The sequence below is a fragment of the Eptatretus burgeri genome, chromosome 1 (assembly GCF_056783735.1).
Source record: "Eptatretus burgeri isolate ZD-2024b chromosome 1, Ebu_testis_v1, whole genome shotgun sequence".
Classification (NCBI taxonomy): Eukaryota; Metazoa; Chordata; class Myxini; order Myxiniformes; family Myxinidae; genus Eptatretus; species Eptatretus burgeri.
The window spans coordinates 127,254,562-127,272,620 of NC_140961.1; the positions used below are offsets into that span (position 1 = coordinate 127,254,562).

General features: G+C 37.9%; 1 protein-coding gene across 1 annotated transcript in view; it reads right to left on the reverse strand.

Moving 5' to 3' along the window:
• LOC147035378 (vomeronasal type-2 receptor 116-like) overlaps positions 1-18,059 on the reverse strand; it is a 107,513-nt gene that overhangs the window by 72,118 nt on the left and 17,336 nt on the right. The window contains exon 2 of the mRNA XM_085896527.1: positions 14,644-14,767. Within this exon, the coding sequence (XP_085752653.1) occupies positions 14,644-14,767 (124 nt within the window). The remainder of the gene's footprint in view (positions 1-14,643; positions 14,768-18,059) is intronic.

Genomic DNA, 18,059 nt, shown 5'->3' on the forward strand with positions numbered 1-18,059 from the left:
CTCACATTCAAAATCTCAACCCCAACCCTCACATTCAAAACCTCAACCCCAACTCAATCCTCGCCCAACACAATGTCTTTTTCAAAATGAGATTTCCACATATATATATTTATATATATATATATATATTTATATATATATATATATATATATATATATATATTTATATATATATTTTTTTTTTTTTTTACGTTTTTTTTTCTTCTCTTCTTCCAATTCTGTCTTTTAAGGCTTTTAGGTTTGATGACGTAGAAAGGGGGAGTAAGCCTGCACTTTCTTCCCAGAACGATCAATGTATATTTTTTATGTTTTTTTTTTCTCTTCTTCCAATTCTGTCTTTTAAGGCTTTCAGGTTTGATGACGTAGTATTCCAGTCTGTTCCAGTTATTGCATTTACCTTGAAGTAATCTTCTTTTTTAGTGGAGTTTGAGATAATAATAGTATCATCCAAATCATAGATACTATCAATTGCTTCCATACTTGTATTTATTTAGGAAAAAAGATGTTAAAACTTTTGAAACCCTGATCCAAGTATTTGAATTATTTTCTGTCGTTCTTAGGGTGACAACTGAGTTTTACCTTTCTTAATTTCTTTTATTGCTTGTAATTTATGAGATTCTTTCTGAGCATCTTTTATACTCTTTACAGCACCTGCTACATTTCCCACAGCAGAAGCAGTTGAACCAATTAGGTCTTTATGTTTAAGAATAGTTGAACCAATACCCATGAGAGTATCAATTATCCCATCTCCTCTAAATTGATGTCCAACACCCCTTTGTCTCTTAGGTTTATAGTATCCTCTACCAAGATACATACCTTCACCCTTGTAGTACCGGGAAAGGAACATCCCATCCCCTGTAATTATTTTATATTTTCCCAACTCGTGCTTCCTCACAATAACCATCGTATTTATTTATTGAAAAACTTCACGTAGGTGAATTCTGATGGATATAACTTCTCCATTAAAAGAGATCACACGATTATCTTGGTCGGTTATCCTAAAATTTACTCTGTGTATGGTTTTTCCTGACACAGGTAGATAAACCAAATTTTTAGGCTCCATATTGAATTTATAACCAATTGGGGTTGAGTATGCGCTGAATGAAAATATTGTATTTGTTTTTAATCCATCATTATAAGCACCATCAATCAAATCACAGTGAATTAACACCGAATTTATTCCTGAGGATATTTGAATGACATTATCACTGTAAAACGTCCCATTAGTTTCAATCTTTTTGAGGAGAAACCTAATAACTCTCTAAATGAATTATCAATTGTGAAATCAACCTTGTAGTTATTTTTAAGTTTAATCGTTGATTTTGAAGTATGTTCTTGAATGTCGATAACAATATTTTTTGGTTCATCACCCTGTTCTTTCATAAGACGAGCAATTTAGGAAGATATTTGAGAATTCTCATATGCTCCGGGTGAGACTGTTATCGTTTTGTATCCACTTCCAGGATTATAACTGAACTTGTCATTTTTCTTGGTTATATTAAATAAGGTATACTCTGTTATATTAAATAAAGTTTCCATGGACAATAAAGATGCCTCATATTCTTTTGTTGGGTCAAATTTTTGTGGTTATGGGAATGAAGATGTGTGGTCGTTTGTTTTGAAATTGAAACTTAGGATTGTGCTTCTCATCTTATTTAATGTGAGATAAAATGTCTTTATATTGATATTTATTAATTATTTTCATGTTCATCAACTGGTCTAAAATGGCTGATGCTTCATTAAAACAATTGTTATTTCCAGCCTTCTGACTGCCAAACAACAAGAACAGTCTATTAACTAATGGTGATGGGTCATTTGGAAGAAAACTAATACCTGAACCAAGGATACTTAAAGCCTGAATAATGTGTTTCTCCTTCTCATTCTTCCTACTTTTACCAGAAAGAATAACCTTATAATTTAGAGTGTTCAGCAAATCAATATATACTTTATCATCATTATTTTCCATATCCAATGGTTTATCAATATACTTTGATTCATCCCTCACAGTTGAACCTTGTCTTCCATCTTTTGTGAGAAGAAACATTAATCCTGGAGTTAGTTTAACAGGGGGTTGAGCAGAACTTAAGAACTTTAATTCATCATTAAATATCAATACCTTTTCTTGAACAAGATGAAATATTGCTGGTTGTTCTGTTGGAATGAGTCCTACTTTGGTTTTTGAATCCGCTGAATATTCATTGTTTTGAACAGCATTCACAATATAATCAGGGGGTCGATTCATCTCTTCCAGTTGTTGAAATAATCCTTCATCATCATATTCTAATTCTCCTCGATGCTCTAATTCTTCCTCCGTCATTTGACTGAAATCTTTTAACATTCGAAGTTTTTTAGGAGTATATTCTATTGTGGGAACTGTGGAAACATCTATAATTTTTTCTTGGGAAGTTTTTAAAAGTGGTTTAAAAAATTTCTCTTCTTTTATTTCAAATGCTTCTTCACCCGTTCGTTTTTGTCTGCGTTTCTTCTTTATGTCTTCCTGTTGTTTTACAACTTTTGATACCAACTCTTGATGTTCCCTAAATCTTCTTGCTCTTTCTTTCGCATCCATTTATTTATTGAAAAATCATTTAATATCTCATCTTGTTTCACAACAATATATTTATATTTTTCAGTCGTGTGTTTCATGTTATCCCCAAATTCCTTTTTACTACATAATGTAGAACAAATGTCTCTCCAAAAATTGTTTATCGCTATTGAATTTAACTTGAATAAAATAAAAGTATTAGCATTGTTTCTGATGTAACGACGAGGAAGTTGAAAGTACGATTGTCTAAGATAAATACAATTACAAGAAGAATGTCTCCCTCTTGTGTTGTAGCTGTCCATTACCGTTTGGTTTCTCTCATTAACACAATCATCAAAGATAACGAGGTTCTTTTTAGATTTATCCAAATCTTGGGGAGACGGTATATCATCCGTATTATCACTAAGAATACAACTTATCGGTTTTGATTTCTTTTTATATCTCTGTGTATCAAAATAGTTGTATTATATCTTCAATGTTATAATCTTTTCGGTTTTTTTTGAAGTTTAAATAAACCAATTATATCTTCTTTTTGAAGACCAGCATTAAAAGCTTGTGAGAGTAGTTGATACTCTGGTTGAAAACTCGACTTTGTGAAAATTATTAAATTATCATAATCTAAACAGTTGGGAGTAAGGAGCATCTTTAAAAGTAAGCAGGTTTTTCCACTTCCACTGGAACCAACTATGAGGCATCTTAATGAATTTGGGAGATTTTTATGGTTGTTGAATTTTATCTTATTTTCCCAAATGGGTAAAAAAAATCATTCATTTATATATTTGGAAAACAGGTTATTTAATTTATTATTGGCTTTTTTAGAAACTATATTTTATCATAAGTTCAGGTATAATTTCAAGATAATCCATTAGTTTATTTATGCAATATCTTGTGTTGATATTTCCCTGAAAATCAAATCCATGAATAATATATAACAACAATCCTTTGAACATTTCTCTAATATGTTCAGTTTCTTCCCTTGTAAGGAAAGGTGTGTTATCACCCTCATACTTTACATTCATTTCTCTAATCAATCTTGTAAAGTAATTCATTTTTGGTGTAAATATAAAAGAATTATTTTCCGTTTATATTTTTTATTTTCATTAATTAGAAGATAATCACAGAATATACATTGTTTCTTGGCTTTTGACTCTGTGTTTAATCTCCGTCTTTCACACGAGGACAATTTTCAAATTTGTCATATGGAGATACAGGGAATTCAAGAGGCTCAAAATCGAGTAAACTATTCATATTTATAAAGTAAAACTTAACTTAAACTGAAATTCATCTTCGATATCATCTTCGATACTTTCAGAATCATCTTTTCTTTCATAACTATCGTTTGAACACAAACTCTCGGTTTCATAACTATCGTTTGAATGTAAACTCTCGGTATCATAATCACTCTCATAATCTTCAAAATCTTCAGTTGAATATTGACTCATATTTAATTTGTAGAAAAAACATTACCATCGATATCTACATACTTTTTTTCATGAACAGATTCAACTGCTACATTTTTTATATTAAAGGTAATTTTAAAATGATCCTTAACTACAATTGAACGAAATGTCATTTCACCTGATATATTAACATCCTTTATTTCATCAGGATTTATATCTTTAGGGTTGTTGAAAAAAAATAGAAATTTTTCCTTGCATATTACAGATGGTCTTATCAATTCTTTCGAAAGCTTCATCCATAAGGTTTTTATTTTTTGATACTTTTTCTTGTTTCATTGCTTTTTCGAGTTTTGAATATATTGCCAGGAGAGGAGAAACTTTTGTTGGAGATACCTTAATTAATGTTCTTCCAGGTATACTAAAAGCCCTTCCACTGAAGGAAATTGAAGAACTCATATTATTTGCCATAATTGTTTTTATCAAATAGTTGTTATATTTATCTTTGTTCAATTTTACATCCTTGACATATTTCTCAGTATCTTTAACAAATGAAGAGATTGATTGAAACTTGTCTTTTGTGTCCTTAATATTGTATTTATGAAGTGAAAAAGTTGGAGGATAAAATGGTTTTAAGCACAGATTCACCTAAAAATTAAACGAAATTTTCATCAAGAAAATTTTAGTTTAAGCAAAGTTTTATTGGATAAATATGGTGAATACAACGTACTGCGATGTTTGTAATCACGAATATAAATATTATAAAAAAACCTTCAAACCAACAAACACACATTCAATCTTTTCAAACAAATATCTCCTATTGAGTTGGAAGGAAAACATTGTGATGTCTGCTCAAAGCATGTTTTGAAGAGTAGTGATAAGAATCACCTTCAATCACAAAAACACAAGAAAAATGAGTTTAAAGTAAAGAGAGGCTATTATATTGAAAACACTGATGGGGCATTTAAAGGGCATATAAAAATCAGGATTTTTAAATTTGGAGAACCTGGTCCATCATCAATAGCTGAATCAATTGAAATTGTGAAACCTGATGTTGAAAAAGTTATTAAAAAGACATTAAAAGAAATGAAAACTTTAAAGTTTTATATGGGAGTGAAAATGAATATGAAAAAACAAGATGAAGAACAAACTCCTTATATGAGAACAGATCTTCATTTTATAACATCATTTCAAGATTTTTTTGAATAGTGGGGTTTGTGAAGAACTATCAAGACAAGAGGAAGATGTTGATAATACAGTGGAAGGAAGTGGATTCAATATTTTAAAAAATCATCTTTGTAGATATAAACATTCTAAAACCAAACCCTCTTCAAGCTTGTTCTTATATTGAATTACCAAAATAAATAAAACTAAAGAAGGCAGTTGTTAATATTAAGAACAATGATAATAAATGTTTTCTCTGGTCTGTTCTTGCTCAATTACATCCACAAAATGTAATTCAGAAAGAGTAAAACAATTTATGAAATATGAGAATACCTTGGACATGAAAGATTTTAAATTCCCAATGCCACTAACAGATATTCCTAAATTTGAGAGAAAGAATAATCTTTCTATTAATGTATATGGATTAACGGATACAAACAAAGTTCAAATATTAAAAATTTCAAACAACTATAAAAATGAAGAAACACACATTGATCTTTTATATTTTAGTGTTGCAAAGAATTCACATTACACATACATCAATAATTTATCAAGATTAATCTCATCTCAGGTATTCAGAACAGCAAACAAAATATATCCTTGTAAGCGATGTCTTAATTCATTTCATACAAAAGAACAATTAGAACAACATTCAAAATATTGTAGGAATCATAAATCAGCTGTAATTACAATGCCTAAACCTGGTGAAAAGATTTCATTTGAAGATTACAATAAATCTATCATGCAGCCATTTGTGATATACGCCGATTTTGAATGTATCGTAAAAAAGATAAATACTGCTTCTCCTAATCCAAAAGAATCATATGCAAATGAATATCAAAAACATATTCGTTGTGGTTTCTGGTATTATATTAAATCATCTGTTGGAGAAAAGTATAATAAACTTGAAGATTATAGTGGAAAAAAGCTTCACAAGAGTTTGTAAAACGATTAGAAAAGGATTGTGTAAGACTAACTAAATTAATGAAAGAAACAAATGAACCGATGGAATTAACCGAAGAAGAAAAATTAGAATTTAGAAAGAACAATATCTATCATATTTGTGAGGAGGAAGTTGAAGAGTCTAAAGTTAGGGATCATTGTCATCTTACTGGGAAATATAGAGGTCCCGCTCATTCCTGTTGTAATCTTAATTATAAATTAACTTCTTTTATTCCAGTCATTCTTCACAACAGCTCCAACTCTGACACACATCTATTTATAAATGAACTTTCAAAAACACCAGGGAATATTTCTGCCAAAACAAACACAAGTCAAAAGTATATTTCATTTTCAAAAATGATATTCACAAAACCTTAAACTCATATTCAGTTTCAAGATTCTTACAAGTTTATGGGAACACCACGAGCCAACCTCACATCAAATTTAAGCTCCACGGGCTCTTTCCCAAATCTTAATTCATTCTTTCCAAAAGAGGAAATTCAGATTAAAGAGAGAATTCAAAGTAAAGAGGAAATTCTAATTAATGAGGAAATTAATGAAGAAATTCCAACTGAAGATGAAATTCTAATTATAAAGAAAATTCGTTCAATGAATGAAATTCTTACTCAAGAGGAAATTCTGATTCAAGATTAAATTCTGATTAAAGAGAGAATTCTAAATTGAGAGGAAATTCAAACAAGGAATGAAATTCAAAGTAAAGAGAAAATTCTTACAAGTGAGGTAATTTATCCTGATGATTATGTGGATTCATTTATGAGATTTAAAGAAACACAACTTCCCTCAAAATAAAGTTTCCATAATAACCTTTATGAAGAAGAGATAAGTGATAAGTTATATAAACACGCACAAGAAATTTGGAAAATATTTAAGATAAAGAACCTTGGAGAATATCATGATTTGTATCGAAAAACTGATGCTTTATTGTCAGCTGATGTGTTTGAAGCTTTTAGATCACTCTGTCATAATAAAAATTGTTCTGGATTAGATCCTGCCCACTATTTCACAGCTCCTGGTTTAGCTTGGAGTGCAATGTTGAAAATGACAAAACAAGATATAGATTTAATCAATGATGTCGATATGCTTTTGATGATTGAGAAGTCGAAGAGAGGTGGAATATCACAAGTATGTTCAAAAAGATATGCCAAAGCAAATAATAAATATCTTCCAAATTATGAGAGTGAAAAAGATAGTAATTATTTGATGTATTTTGATGCTAATAATTTGTATGGATGGGCAATGTCTCAATCTCTGCCTTATGTTAAATTAGATAGGGTGGAAGAAAAGGATTATGAAAAGGCTTTGATGAATATTGTTATTTGTTCTCAAGAGGAATTGAATGAGGAAGAAGAAGGTTATTATTTTGAAGTTGATTTGAGGTACCCGAGTGATCTTCATAATAAGCATAAAGACCTTCCTTTTGCATGTGAGAAAAACCCCAAAGAAAGAATGGTGAAGTGATTCTCATAAAAGTTTTACTATTAAAGGTAAATCAACAGAAAAGTTATGAACAACATTCTATGATAAATAGGGATATGTTTTGCATCAAAGGAACTTGAGAAATATTTATCTGCTGGGTTGGGAGTAGATAAAATTCATAGAGTTTTAAAATTTAAACAAAGTCCTTGGATGGAAAAGTATATTAAATTCAATACAGATGTGAGAGCGAATACAAAAGTAAAATTTGAAGGGGACTTTTATAAATTAATGAATAATGCTGTATTTGGAAAGACTATGGAAAAATGTTGGAAACAGACAAAACATTAGATTCGCAACATCTTGGAAAGAAACTTCGAGATGGATAAATAAACCTAGTTTTGAGAGAGAAGAGTTTTTTTCAGAGAACTTTTCTGCTATTCATATGAAAAAGGAAAGTATTGTCATGGATAAACCAATTTATTGCAAGGTGTTGCATGAAAGTGTACACTGTCCTGAAGAGAGGTCATCAGTTTGTCCCATTTACGAGCTTTCACTGGCAATTATCCGAATGTAACTTTCAAAAAGAGTCGGCCAAAATTGTGCCTTGTTTTATTTCAGGAGATAAATTCCGTATATACCAATTTTAGGAAATGTGTGTGAATACTTATGCATATATAACATAAAATACAAGATGCACGATTTGACCATTTCCGTGAATACATTGAAGTGAATAATTATTTTCCTTCTCTTCCCTTTATAAGGGGTGAGGTCTAATGGCACGAAACTTCTGAGCAGCCTTTACCATGATTCTCCTCCACTTCCATCCATCTTCAGCCAACTCTCTTGACTCTCCAACCACCCCATCCCCCACCCCTCCACTTTTTTACTGATATCCATCCTGACACAACCCTCCCATCTCAACCACAGTCTACCTCTTTTCCTTCTAACTTGCTCCTAAACTGATCCACTTTCTTTGCCATTCTCTCTTCCCCCACCTCAGCTGGCATTTCACCAATATTCCCATCAAGCTCATCTGCATACCAATCTCCTCCCTCAGTTCATCTATTCTCCTTTGAACCACCCTCTTCACTCCCTCACTCCTTCAGACACAGTTGTTCTCACAAACCTGCAGCCTCTGTTTTTGTGTTTCTGTCAATGCCACCATCTCCAGACCATAATGGCAGGCTGGCCTCACACACATCAGAAGCTTCCCTTTCAATTTTTTTTGATATCCTTCTGTCTGCCATGAATCCCTCCAACCTCCTCCATGCATTCACACAGCCCTGAATCCTCCTCCACACATCCGCCTCAGACTTAGCATACCCGGTCTCTGTTCCCCCGATACTAAAACCCATTTCCCTGCCTGATTTTCTTCCACTCCAACATGATAATAATTTATTTTCTCTGCTGCCTGACCCCTATCACCCCAGTCTTCTCCATACTCATCTTCAGAAAGGGTGTTTCAAGAATGGTATGGGGTAGCACAGCATTGACCTGTTGTGGCAGCGACTGGACTGAGGTGAAAGGGCAGAGAAAGACCAGAAAATAGCTGGTAAAAAGCTGCAAGACCACCAGCCTACTGATGATAAGCAAGGTGGAAGAGTTGGGAAAGGGTGTTATGGGAGAATGCTTCCCAAATACCTCCTTACACTCCCCCAGTACTTCCTGCATCTCCCGTCTACTCTCCACCACAACAGCCAGATTGGCTGCATACAATATCCTCCCCATGCCTCACCTTATGATTACATTCCTGCTCACCAGCTTCATCACCATCACCATGATAAACATGAGTGGGCTGAGAGCGCTTCCCTGCCTCAAACAAATGTTCACACTGAACTCCTCAAACATCCCAGGACCAACCAAAACTTCATTCTCTTGGACATCCCTTCCACCAACAAAGCTTTTGCTTCCCATACTCCCATTCATCTGAGTGTCATCATCACAACTGCTCTCAGGATAGTATTGCAGGCTTTCTCCAGGTGCACAAAATCCCAATGCTATTTCATCTTGCACTTCCAACCTCTTCTTCACCATCTGTCTCAGTATGAACATCCCTTCCATCACCGGAACCTATCTAAACCTCTGCTGATCTTCTCTGATCCCTATCTCCACACGCTTCCTTATCCTTCTGTTCAGAATCCTCTGCAGCACCTTCATGACATGACTTCGGAGTGTAACGCTATGAACTTCCCTTGATTATGAACATTGCCATTCACTTTTCATATCGGCACAATTCACTCTTTCCTCTGATATTCCGGAATTTAACCCTCTCTCGTACATACATTCAACAGCCTCTTTGTCCAACTGACTCTGTCTTCTTCCACTGCAATTATCACCTCTGTACACACCTCATCAATGCCTGGTACGCTTCCATTCTTCACTTTCTTCAATCTATCATCACTTCCGACATTAAATCCTTCCTCTTCTCCAATGACCTGATTTCCGATCATCAATTTGGATTCAGACCAGGTTACTCTTCCCTGGACTTGCTGCTCATGCTTTCCAAACAAAGTATGGAGGTCCTCAATGCCAAACAAGAGATCACAGCCATCTCCCGAGACATATCTCGTGCATTCAATACGGTCTGGCACCCCGCTCTGCTCACCAAACTCTCTTCCTATGGTAACCAAGGCAATCTCCAATCATTGCTCGCAGACTTCCTCTTTTGCATAGTCACCGTGTGGCCCATATTGGAGTTCTCTCATCTACTCTTCCTGTCCAGGCTGGAGTTCCTCAAGGCAGTGTTCTGGGCACAGTGCTTTTTCTCGTTTACAACTTTGATCTCTCTGACTCTGGAAAATCCTCTTTATCTCTTTGCTGCTGACTCCACCCACTGCCATATCTTGTGCCATCCCTCAGATCGGCAAGCAGCAGCCTCTTCACTCTGTATAAATCTGCCGTCGATCTGGATAAATTCAAAAGCTGGTCAAACATGTGGAACATATCTTTCAATCCTGACAAATCTCGCACTCTCACTTTGTCTCTCTGAAGTCTGGAACCCCCCAACCCAACACCCCATCTACTTTCCCAACAATCCTCTTAAAGAAGTCATTTCATTCAAACTTTTGGGCCTCACTATCTGCCATGATATTTCCGAGGAAAGCCACGTCTTCAAGCTGGCCCACAAAGCCAGTCGCCGAATGGGTATCATCGGTCATGCAAAGTCCTTCCTTGGCACACCTGAACTCCTGACCACATACAAAGCATTCATCCACAGCCTGATGGAATACTCTCTCCTCTCTGGGCTGCTGCCACTCACCTTTCTCGGTTTCATGCTTTTGAAACCAAGGCATTTGAGTTCATTGGTATCTCCTGCGATGAGGATGAGTCTTTGGGCCTCTCACTCTCTCACTGCAGGAAGGTTGGTGGTCTTTCTTTCTTCTACTGTCTCCTCTCTGGCCTCACGCCCCCTGCTCTGTCTGCTATCTGTCCTGCCCATATTGCCACATGGTGCTCAAGGTCCACCAACAACCCCCTTCTGGTAAAACTACCAAAATCAGGAATCACTGCTCACCATCATTCTTTCATTCCTCTTTTTCCCTGCCTTTGGAACAAACTCCCACACACTCTTCAATCCCACACTTCCCTCGAAGTCTTCAAAACAGCTGTTCACCACCATCTCTGATCTTCCCCGATCCAATACCATGATCGTTTCTACCCCTATTAATCCACCCCACACCCACCTCCTTCAAATTCCCTGCTTCCTTTCCTGAAAGTCCCAGTAGTGTCCATCTTGTTTACCCAATGTACCCTGCTCCCTTCCACAGATCTTCTCATGTGTCTATTCCCCACTGTTTTCTGCTCCCTCTTCCATCCCTCCTGTCTCCCGCTCCCCTTGTTGTGCATTATGTGTGCAGCTCTTATACGACACTTGACATTGTATATCAACAAAAAAGCCGTCTGCAACTTCTACTCCGTGATCTCCACCAACTCAACTTTCCCCTCGATATAACAGCTCACCGATGCTTCCCTGGCTGATTCAACAGTTCCTTGAAATATCCTTCCCACACCTTCAGTACTGACTCCATCTCTGTCATGAGCCTCCTTCCACCATCCTTAATCACCACCCCTCCTACCCATCCCTGGCATGAGCCAATTTAGTGATCATCTTATTCCCACCATCCTTCTTCACCTTGTGCACCTCTTCATCCATATCGTTTTGTTTTTTGGATACGTTGTCGAGGCTCGTAAAACAGCTGACACAAAATGCACAACAAAGGGGGGGGGCATGAGACAAAAGGGGCGGAAGAGGGAAGGACAAAACATTGGGGAACAGAGACATTAGATCTGTGGAAGGGAAAGGAATGGGGCAGGGAACACGGGGTATAAACGATTGACACAACAGGGACTTTCAGGAAGGAAAGCATGAAATTTGAAGGAGATGCCTTTTTGGTGGATGAACGGGGGTAGAAAAGATCGAGGTTTTGAATGGGGGAAGATAAGAGGTGGTGGTGAACAGATGATTTAAAGGCCTGGAGGGAAGAGTGGGATTAAAGAGAGTGTGGGAGTTTATTCCAATGGTGGGAAAAAAGAGGAATGAAAGAGCGAAGGTAAGCAGTGAGTCGTGATTTTGGTAGTTTTACCAGAAGGGGTTGTTTGCAGACCTTGAGCACCCTGTGGAAATATGGTGGGGACATATCGCAGACAGAGCAGGGTGGGGGGGGCGAGACCGGAGAGGAGATAGTGGAAGACAGAAAGACTACCGATCTGCCTGTGGTGAGAGAGTGAGAGGCCCAAAGACAGCCTCATAGCGGGAGACATCAATGATCCTAAATGCCTTGGTTTCCACAGCATGAAGCCGAGAAAAGTGAGACGCTTCTTGCTGCTTTCTTTGTTTGCCCATACGGATGCAGCATACCTGAATCCAGTTGTCTCCCTTTATATTTGATCTTCTCTATCATCTTCCAAACCTCCTTTTTACCAACTGCCTTCACCATTTTCCCCATCCACCATACATGGTTTCTATCTCTTGACGATGCAACGACGATACCTTTGCTGATGTGCTTCCACACAAAACTTCTGCAATTCCCCTAAATGCCTTGCCATACTTCTTCCATTCCTCCTCCAAACGTTCTACTTCTTTGCTAAGTTGCTCATGCCTGGTCATCAATCTCTCATTGCACACTACGATGATGGTGCCCCTACTCTTCCCCACCTTATAATCTTCCAACCCCTGGTCTTAACCTCCCTCCTTTTCTCAACCCACACCACAAACTTGTGTGAGGTGGTAACATCCCCCACCACTGCTTTGTGATCCTTAACCCTCCAAAACTGTCACTTCCTTACCACCAACAAATCTGGTTCTGTTCTATGCTTTCCACTCCTGAAGGTAATCATGTCGCTTTCCCACTTTTGAAAGAATGAATCAGCGATGACTATCCCATTCCTCACCAGCAGCTCCAGCAGCCTTTGACCCTCTCTATTCCTCATTCCCCAAACAAATTTACCAACACACTCCTCTTCACCCGGCTCCACCACTCCAACATGCACATAAAAGTCATTCGCAATGCACAGCATTGCCTCCAGCTCAGCTATTCCCATCATCCTCTACAGTGCATCCATGAATTCCTGCTTCTCCACCCCAGTCCTTCGCTTTTGGGACCAATATACTGATATCACACACACCATTTGCCTCTATCACCATCTATGCCATTACTATCCATCTATTCCATATTTCCACTATGACCACCAGCTTGCTGATGTCTTCTGATATTGTGATTCCTATGCCGTTACTCCTTCCATCCCCACCCATGTGCAAGAGCTTCTATCCTCCTGCCAACCTCCCTGCCCTGTCCCCTTTATATCTGGTCTCCTGCACACAATACTTTCCACCTCCTTCTCTGCATCATCTCAACCACCTCATCTCCTCTCCCCTTCATTGATCCCACATTCAAACTACCTAACTAGGCTTTGCTTCTGAACCGCTGCATGCCTGGCATCGTCACTCCCATCTTGATCAGTTTGGAACACTCTGATCCTAAATAATCATAAATTATGAAACATGAATTTAATCGTGAATAAAGCACGATTTATTTCATGAATTCCAAAATAAAAAGTATGCCACTTTTGATTGAAAATTACATTTTTATGAAAATAAACTGCAAACGATTTTGGCCATTTTGTCAAACATTTGTGTTCAGATTGAGATGATGAAATAAAAATGAATAATCTTGACAATATTCTCTTCTGGAAATGATGTGCAAATGAAAGGAATTCCCAGGCTTGACATGATGCCCTAAAACACATTGCTATCATAGATATGTTTGATAATATCTGTGTTCTGTCATTTTAAACACAAGAATAATATTTTACCAACTTGAAAAATTCCAGTGAATTTTCTTCTTTTTTGCTTGTCGGGCTTCTTGCTACATTATATAACTGTATTACCAACTGTCCTTCATGTAAACATCAAAATGACAATTGATGAATAAGAGTTCCTTCTGAAATCATGCCAATCACCATCAGATTTGATGTTCGTGACAAGTTTCTATACAAACAAGTATGAATAAAACACTAATTCCCTTTGCACAACATTGTCGTTTTTAAGACTGCATATAAATTATTCAGGGAAACATACCTAAATCATAATAATTTAGGGTACAATTTAGAAAGTGATGATGACAGGAAACTATTCAATCATAAAGGGAAACATGCACAACTGCAAGGGCACTCGGGAGAGCGCATACCTCCACTCTGTAATGTCTGATCCACGAGAACATATATGGCCCAATACATTTTTGAAATTTCGTTTTGAGCGCTATCTCTCAAGAGTGAAGAATCACTTTACAAATTCTAGTCGTCACCAAAATCGAATCAATTTGTCGTGGTCACACTCCCAACCTGTCCACCAAGTTTCATCTGAATCCGTCCACAATGTTTTGAGATATCGTGCTTTTTTAGTTTAGTCCTATCTCTCAATGGTGAAGAATCACTTAAAAAATTCTAGTCGTCAGATCCCGATCTGGATCTTCACCGAAACCTAATCAGTTCGTCCTTGTCACACACTGAACTTGCGCACAAAAAAGATGCAATTTTTTTTTTTAGAGGGTCATTGCATTGCAGTACTTTCACTCAATATTCAAATTATGGGGAAAAGTTGTCGCCCCCCCCTCCCCTCACCCATCAATCCAAAGATAATTCAAGCTCTCTTCTAAGTACCGGTAGAGTTGGAGAAAGTTCCAGCAGTGCAGACAACACAGTCGAAGCAGCAGAAAGGTTCTCCTTTGCGTGAAACCTTCCGTGTGCCAGGTTGGCATGGCTCGTTGCATACAGATAGTGGGACCTGGAAAATATTGTGGAAACTGATTTCCAAATTTTCACTTTTATCATCTGTATAATAATACACTATGTCAGCTGTCCATCTGTGTGCAACATTACGTTCAAACCATTGGTTCGACAGCTGGCCAGACTCCAACCACAATCCCAACCTGAAAAATCATACAGCAACCATGTTGGTGCTGACTGCTATGTGAAGCCAAAGACATCTTCAGAGCTGTCATATTCACAATCGCCATACCCTCCCTATACATTTTCCCTTCAGTGTAATACGACCAAAGCAACAGTTAAAAGGATCATCAAATATCAAAAGGATGGAGCCAACAGGCTCACGGACCTTGTGTCACAGGCCTTGCGAAGATCACAGTCCATATTTAGGCTTCAGCGATCGAGGCAGCAGTCTGTTGTCCAGACACCGCCCAAATAACTATATGTCATTCTCTCAAGCAGGGCTTTTACCGCATCCTTACTATCATTTGTGAGTATTTCCTCTTAACGGTCTCGACCAGGGACCATAAAACCCATGTCATTATGAAGGTCTTTGGCCGAGGAATTCTGGTAATCTTGCCATATTGTGAAAGAAAACATCCATCATAATTTACTTTTAACGGTGTGGATATATGTTTCCAGAAGAAGATAATAGGTTTTGGGTGGGTTATGCTACAAATCTATGGGGTTTCCACACATCTCACGGGATTGTGAGTTAGATAGGTGACCAGAATGGCCCATGACAGGTCGGAGCAGCTTTGATCACAGTTTCTGTTAAGTCGGTGATAGCATCATATAAGGGAGGTAAAGCATTAAGTTCTCTGGTTTTTTGTTGAGGTAATGAAGAAATATGTAATGATCGATGAGGGAATGCCCATTTGCTTTTATCAGTGGAGGGAGGGTGAGGAGGGGAGGAAAACAACAAACAAACACACAAGCATCGGTCTTTAAATTACAGTGAGGGTAAGGGAAGAAGGGGGAAGTGATTGTTAATTCAACGTTCCATCTTTATTTACTTTTAACATTGTTTTTAACAAACGGGAACAATGCAGGCAAAATAGGCCGAATGGCCTTCTCATGTGCCAAAGTTCCCCGTGTATATTTGTGTAACATTGTTAAGAACAGGAAGAAATAGGGAGGAGAGAACAGAGTGTTGCGGGTGAGGGTGCATGGAGTTGTAAGAGGGAGATTGAGACGTTTTTTTTTTTTGGTATACATTGTCAAGGCTCGTATGAGAGCTAACACAGAACACACAGCAAGGGGGGCATGAGACACGAGGGGCATGGGAAGGTCCAAACAGTGGGGAACAGAGATATTTGGAGATCTGTGGAAGGGAGAGGGATGGAGCAGGGAACATGGGGTACACAAGATGGACAGTACAGACACTTTCAGGTAGAAAGTTGGGAAAGGGAGAGGGATTGAGGACTTCGGGTTGGTAGGGGATTGAGTACTTGGGGCTTGGGGCAATTGAGGGCTTGAAGAAGAAAGGGGGAGGGGATATTCCATGAGCCAGGCATTGAAATTTTGGAGTTGACTATCAGAAAGGGGGACTAAAAGCCACTAAATTTTTCAGTTAGTATGATGTCTATAGTCAATTTAAAAATGTGATGGACATCTGGAAAGAGTAGCCAAACACGTTTTTGGTGGCCATTTTGGAAAATGGCAACCACTTTTGAGCATATTTTGGAAATTTGACTGTAACTTCGCAACGATTGATCTGAAGCACATACAATCCTAACAAGATATGTTAAGCATGTTATTTCACACATGCCAGTACAATTTGTGTAAAAAATCAGTCCACTAGATTCTGAGATAAATGAGAAAATAGGTCAGAATTTATCTTTTCCTCCAACGATATTGGAATTTTCTACAGATATATACCTGTTATTTCAGTCCTCTCACTCGTCATCACTGTCTGACGAGTCCTGCTGGTCGGGCTCTGGCTCATCATCATCACTAGCCATGTTAGAACATGTTTGCAACTTGCAGGCAACTGTGAACTTCAGACCATGAACGATGCATGTGCAGTCGCTTGGCCGACAAGACCGAGCGCATTTGCATGATAGCAAACTGAGAACAACTTCAGGAGCCGGGGATCCTGTCATCCACTTGATCACGAGGCTGCCATCTTCACTTGTCGTCCATCCATGCCCTTGGTTAGGGTTAGGAGTATCAGGAGAATTTACTAAACTCAGTCACCAGATGGCCGCCTGGTAGTTTGCCCGACGTGTGTGCTGTGTGAGTGTGTCCTCACATGGTGGAAGCTGTGCGGATTATATCTCCCCTCTTCTACTGCGGAACATTTGATATCTAAGTTCATTAACTTTAATGATTTTCGTATTGCGACAGTAAAGTTGACAGACAAACTCTTCGATGATGCAGAACAACTCATTCGTAACGTTCCAGCTGGTTCCAAGTGTTGCAAAGGCATCTATGAACTTTTGTTCACAAAGGAGGATTTTCAAAGCTTTCAGCTTTCTTTGACGTGCAAATGCACTTCTGGTGTCACAGCCAGTCCATGGATGTCGTCCCATCAGTGCTGTACATACATCTCTGCCCAGTGCAGCAGCCAGTTTAGTGATATCTACAAGCCTAACAAATGACAGATCCACGTCTGATGAATATTTTGCTGTTCACATCTTGGCTTAGTCCGAGGCAAATGATGAAGACATCTGTGTCCTCAGTGATGCAAACTAACGCCAGGATGGTTTCTGCAGCATGTTTGGCATGTAGCAAGATCTGTGTGTCGGCCTCTTCCTGTTTGGATTGAAGGACATCAATTTCTTGCCAACCATCTTCATTAAGTTTGATGCACCTATCACTAGACGTGACAAACATACATTTGTTTCCGAGCTTCTCTCTAAACTTCTGTTCCTTCCAGTTTTCTGCGAGAAATGCAGTCAACTTGTTCTTGCTCTCAGTGCATGATAGAATCCGCCTCCAATTCTTGACTTGTGACATGGCATTAGGTTGCTGAATGCTATTCCTTCTGTGGAACCACGCTGAATGCCTTCTGCAGAATTGATTGATTCAGAATGGTATACATCAAAGACCACATGGATTCTGTCACTTCTGTGGCCAGCATAGAGCATTTGTGAGAAAACGTGATCTGAGAATTCACTGAATGTTCGATTCGCACCATGCAATTTATTCATGAGTCCCATGGCATCTATGAATGTAGCACTTGCATGAGGGACTTCTTCTACTGATAACACTTTGCTCTCAAGGTGCTTTGACAATACAGCCTTGTTTGTTTTCTTCATTGTACCATCACCGTTTGATAATGCCCAGGGTAAAGGTCCAAGTGGATG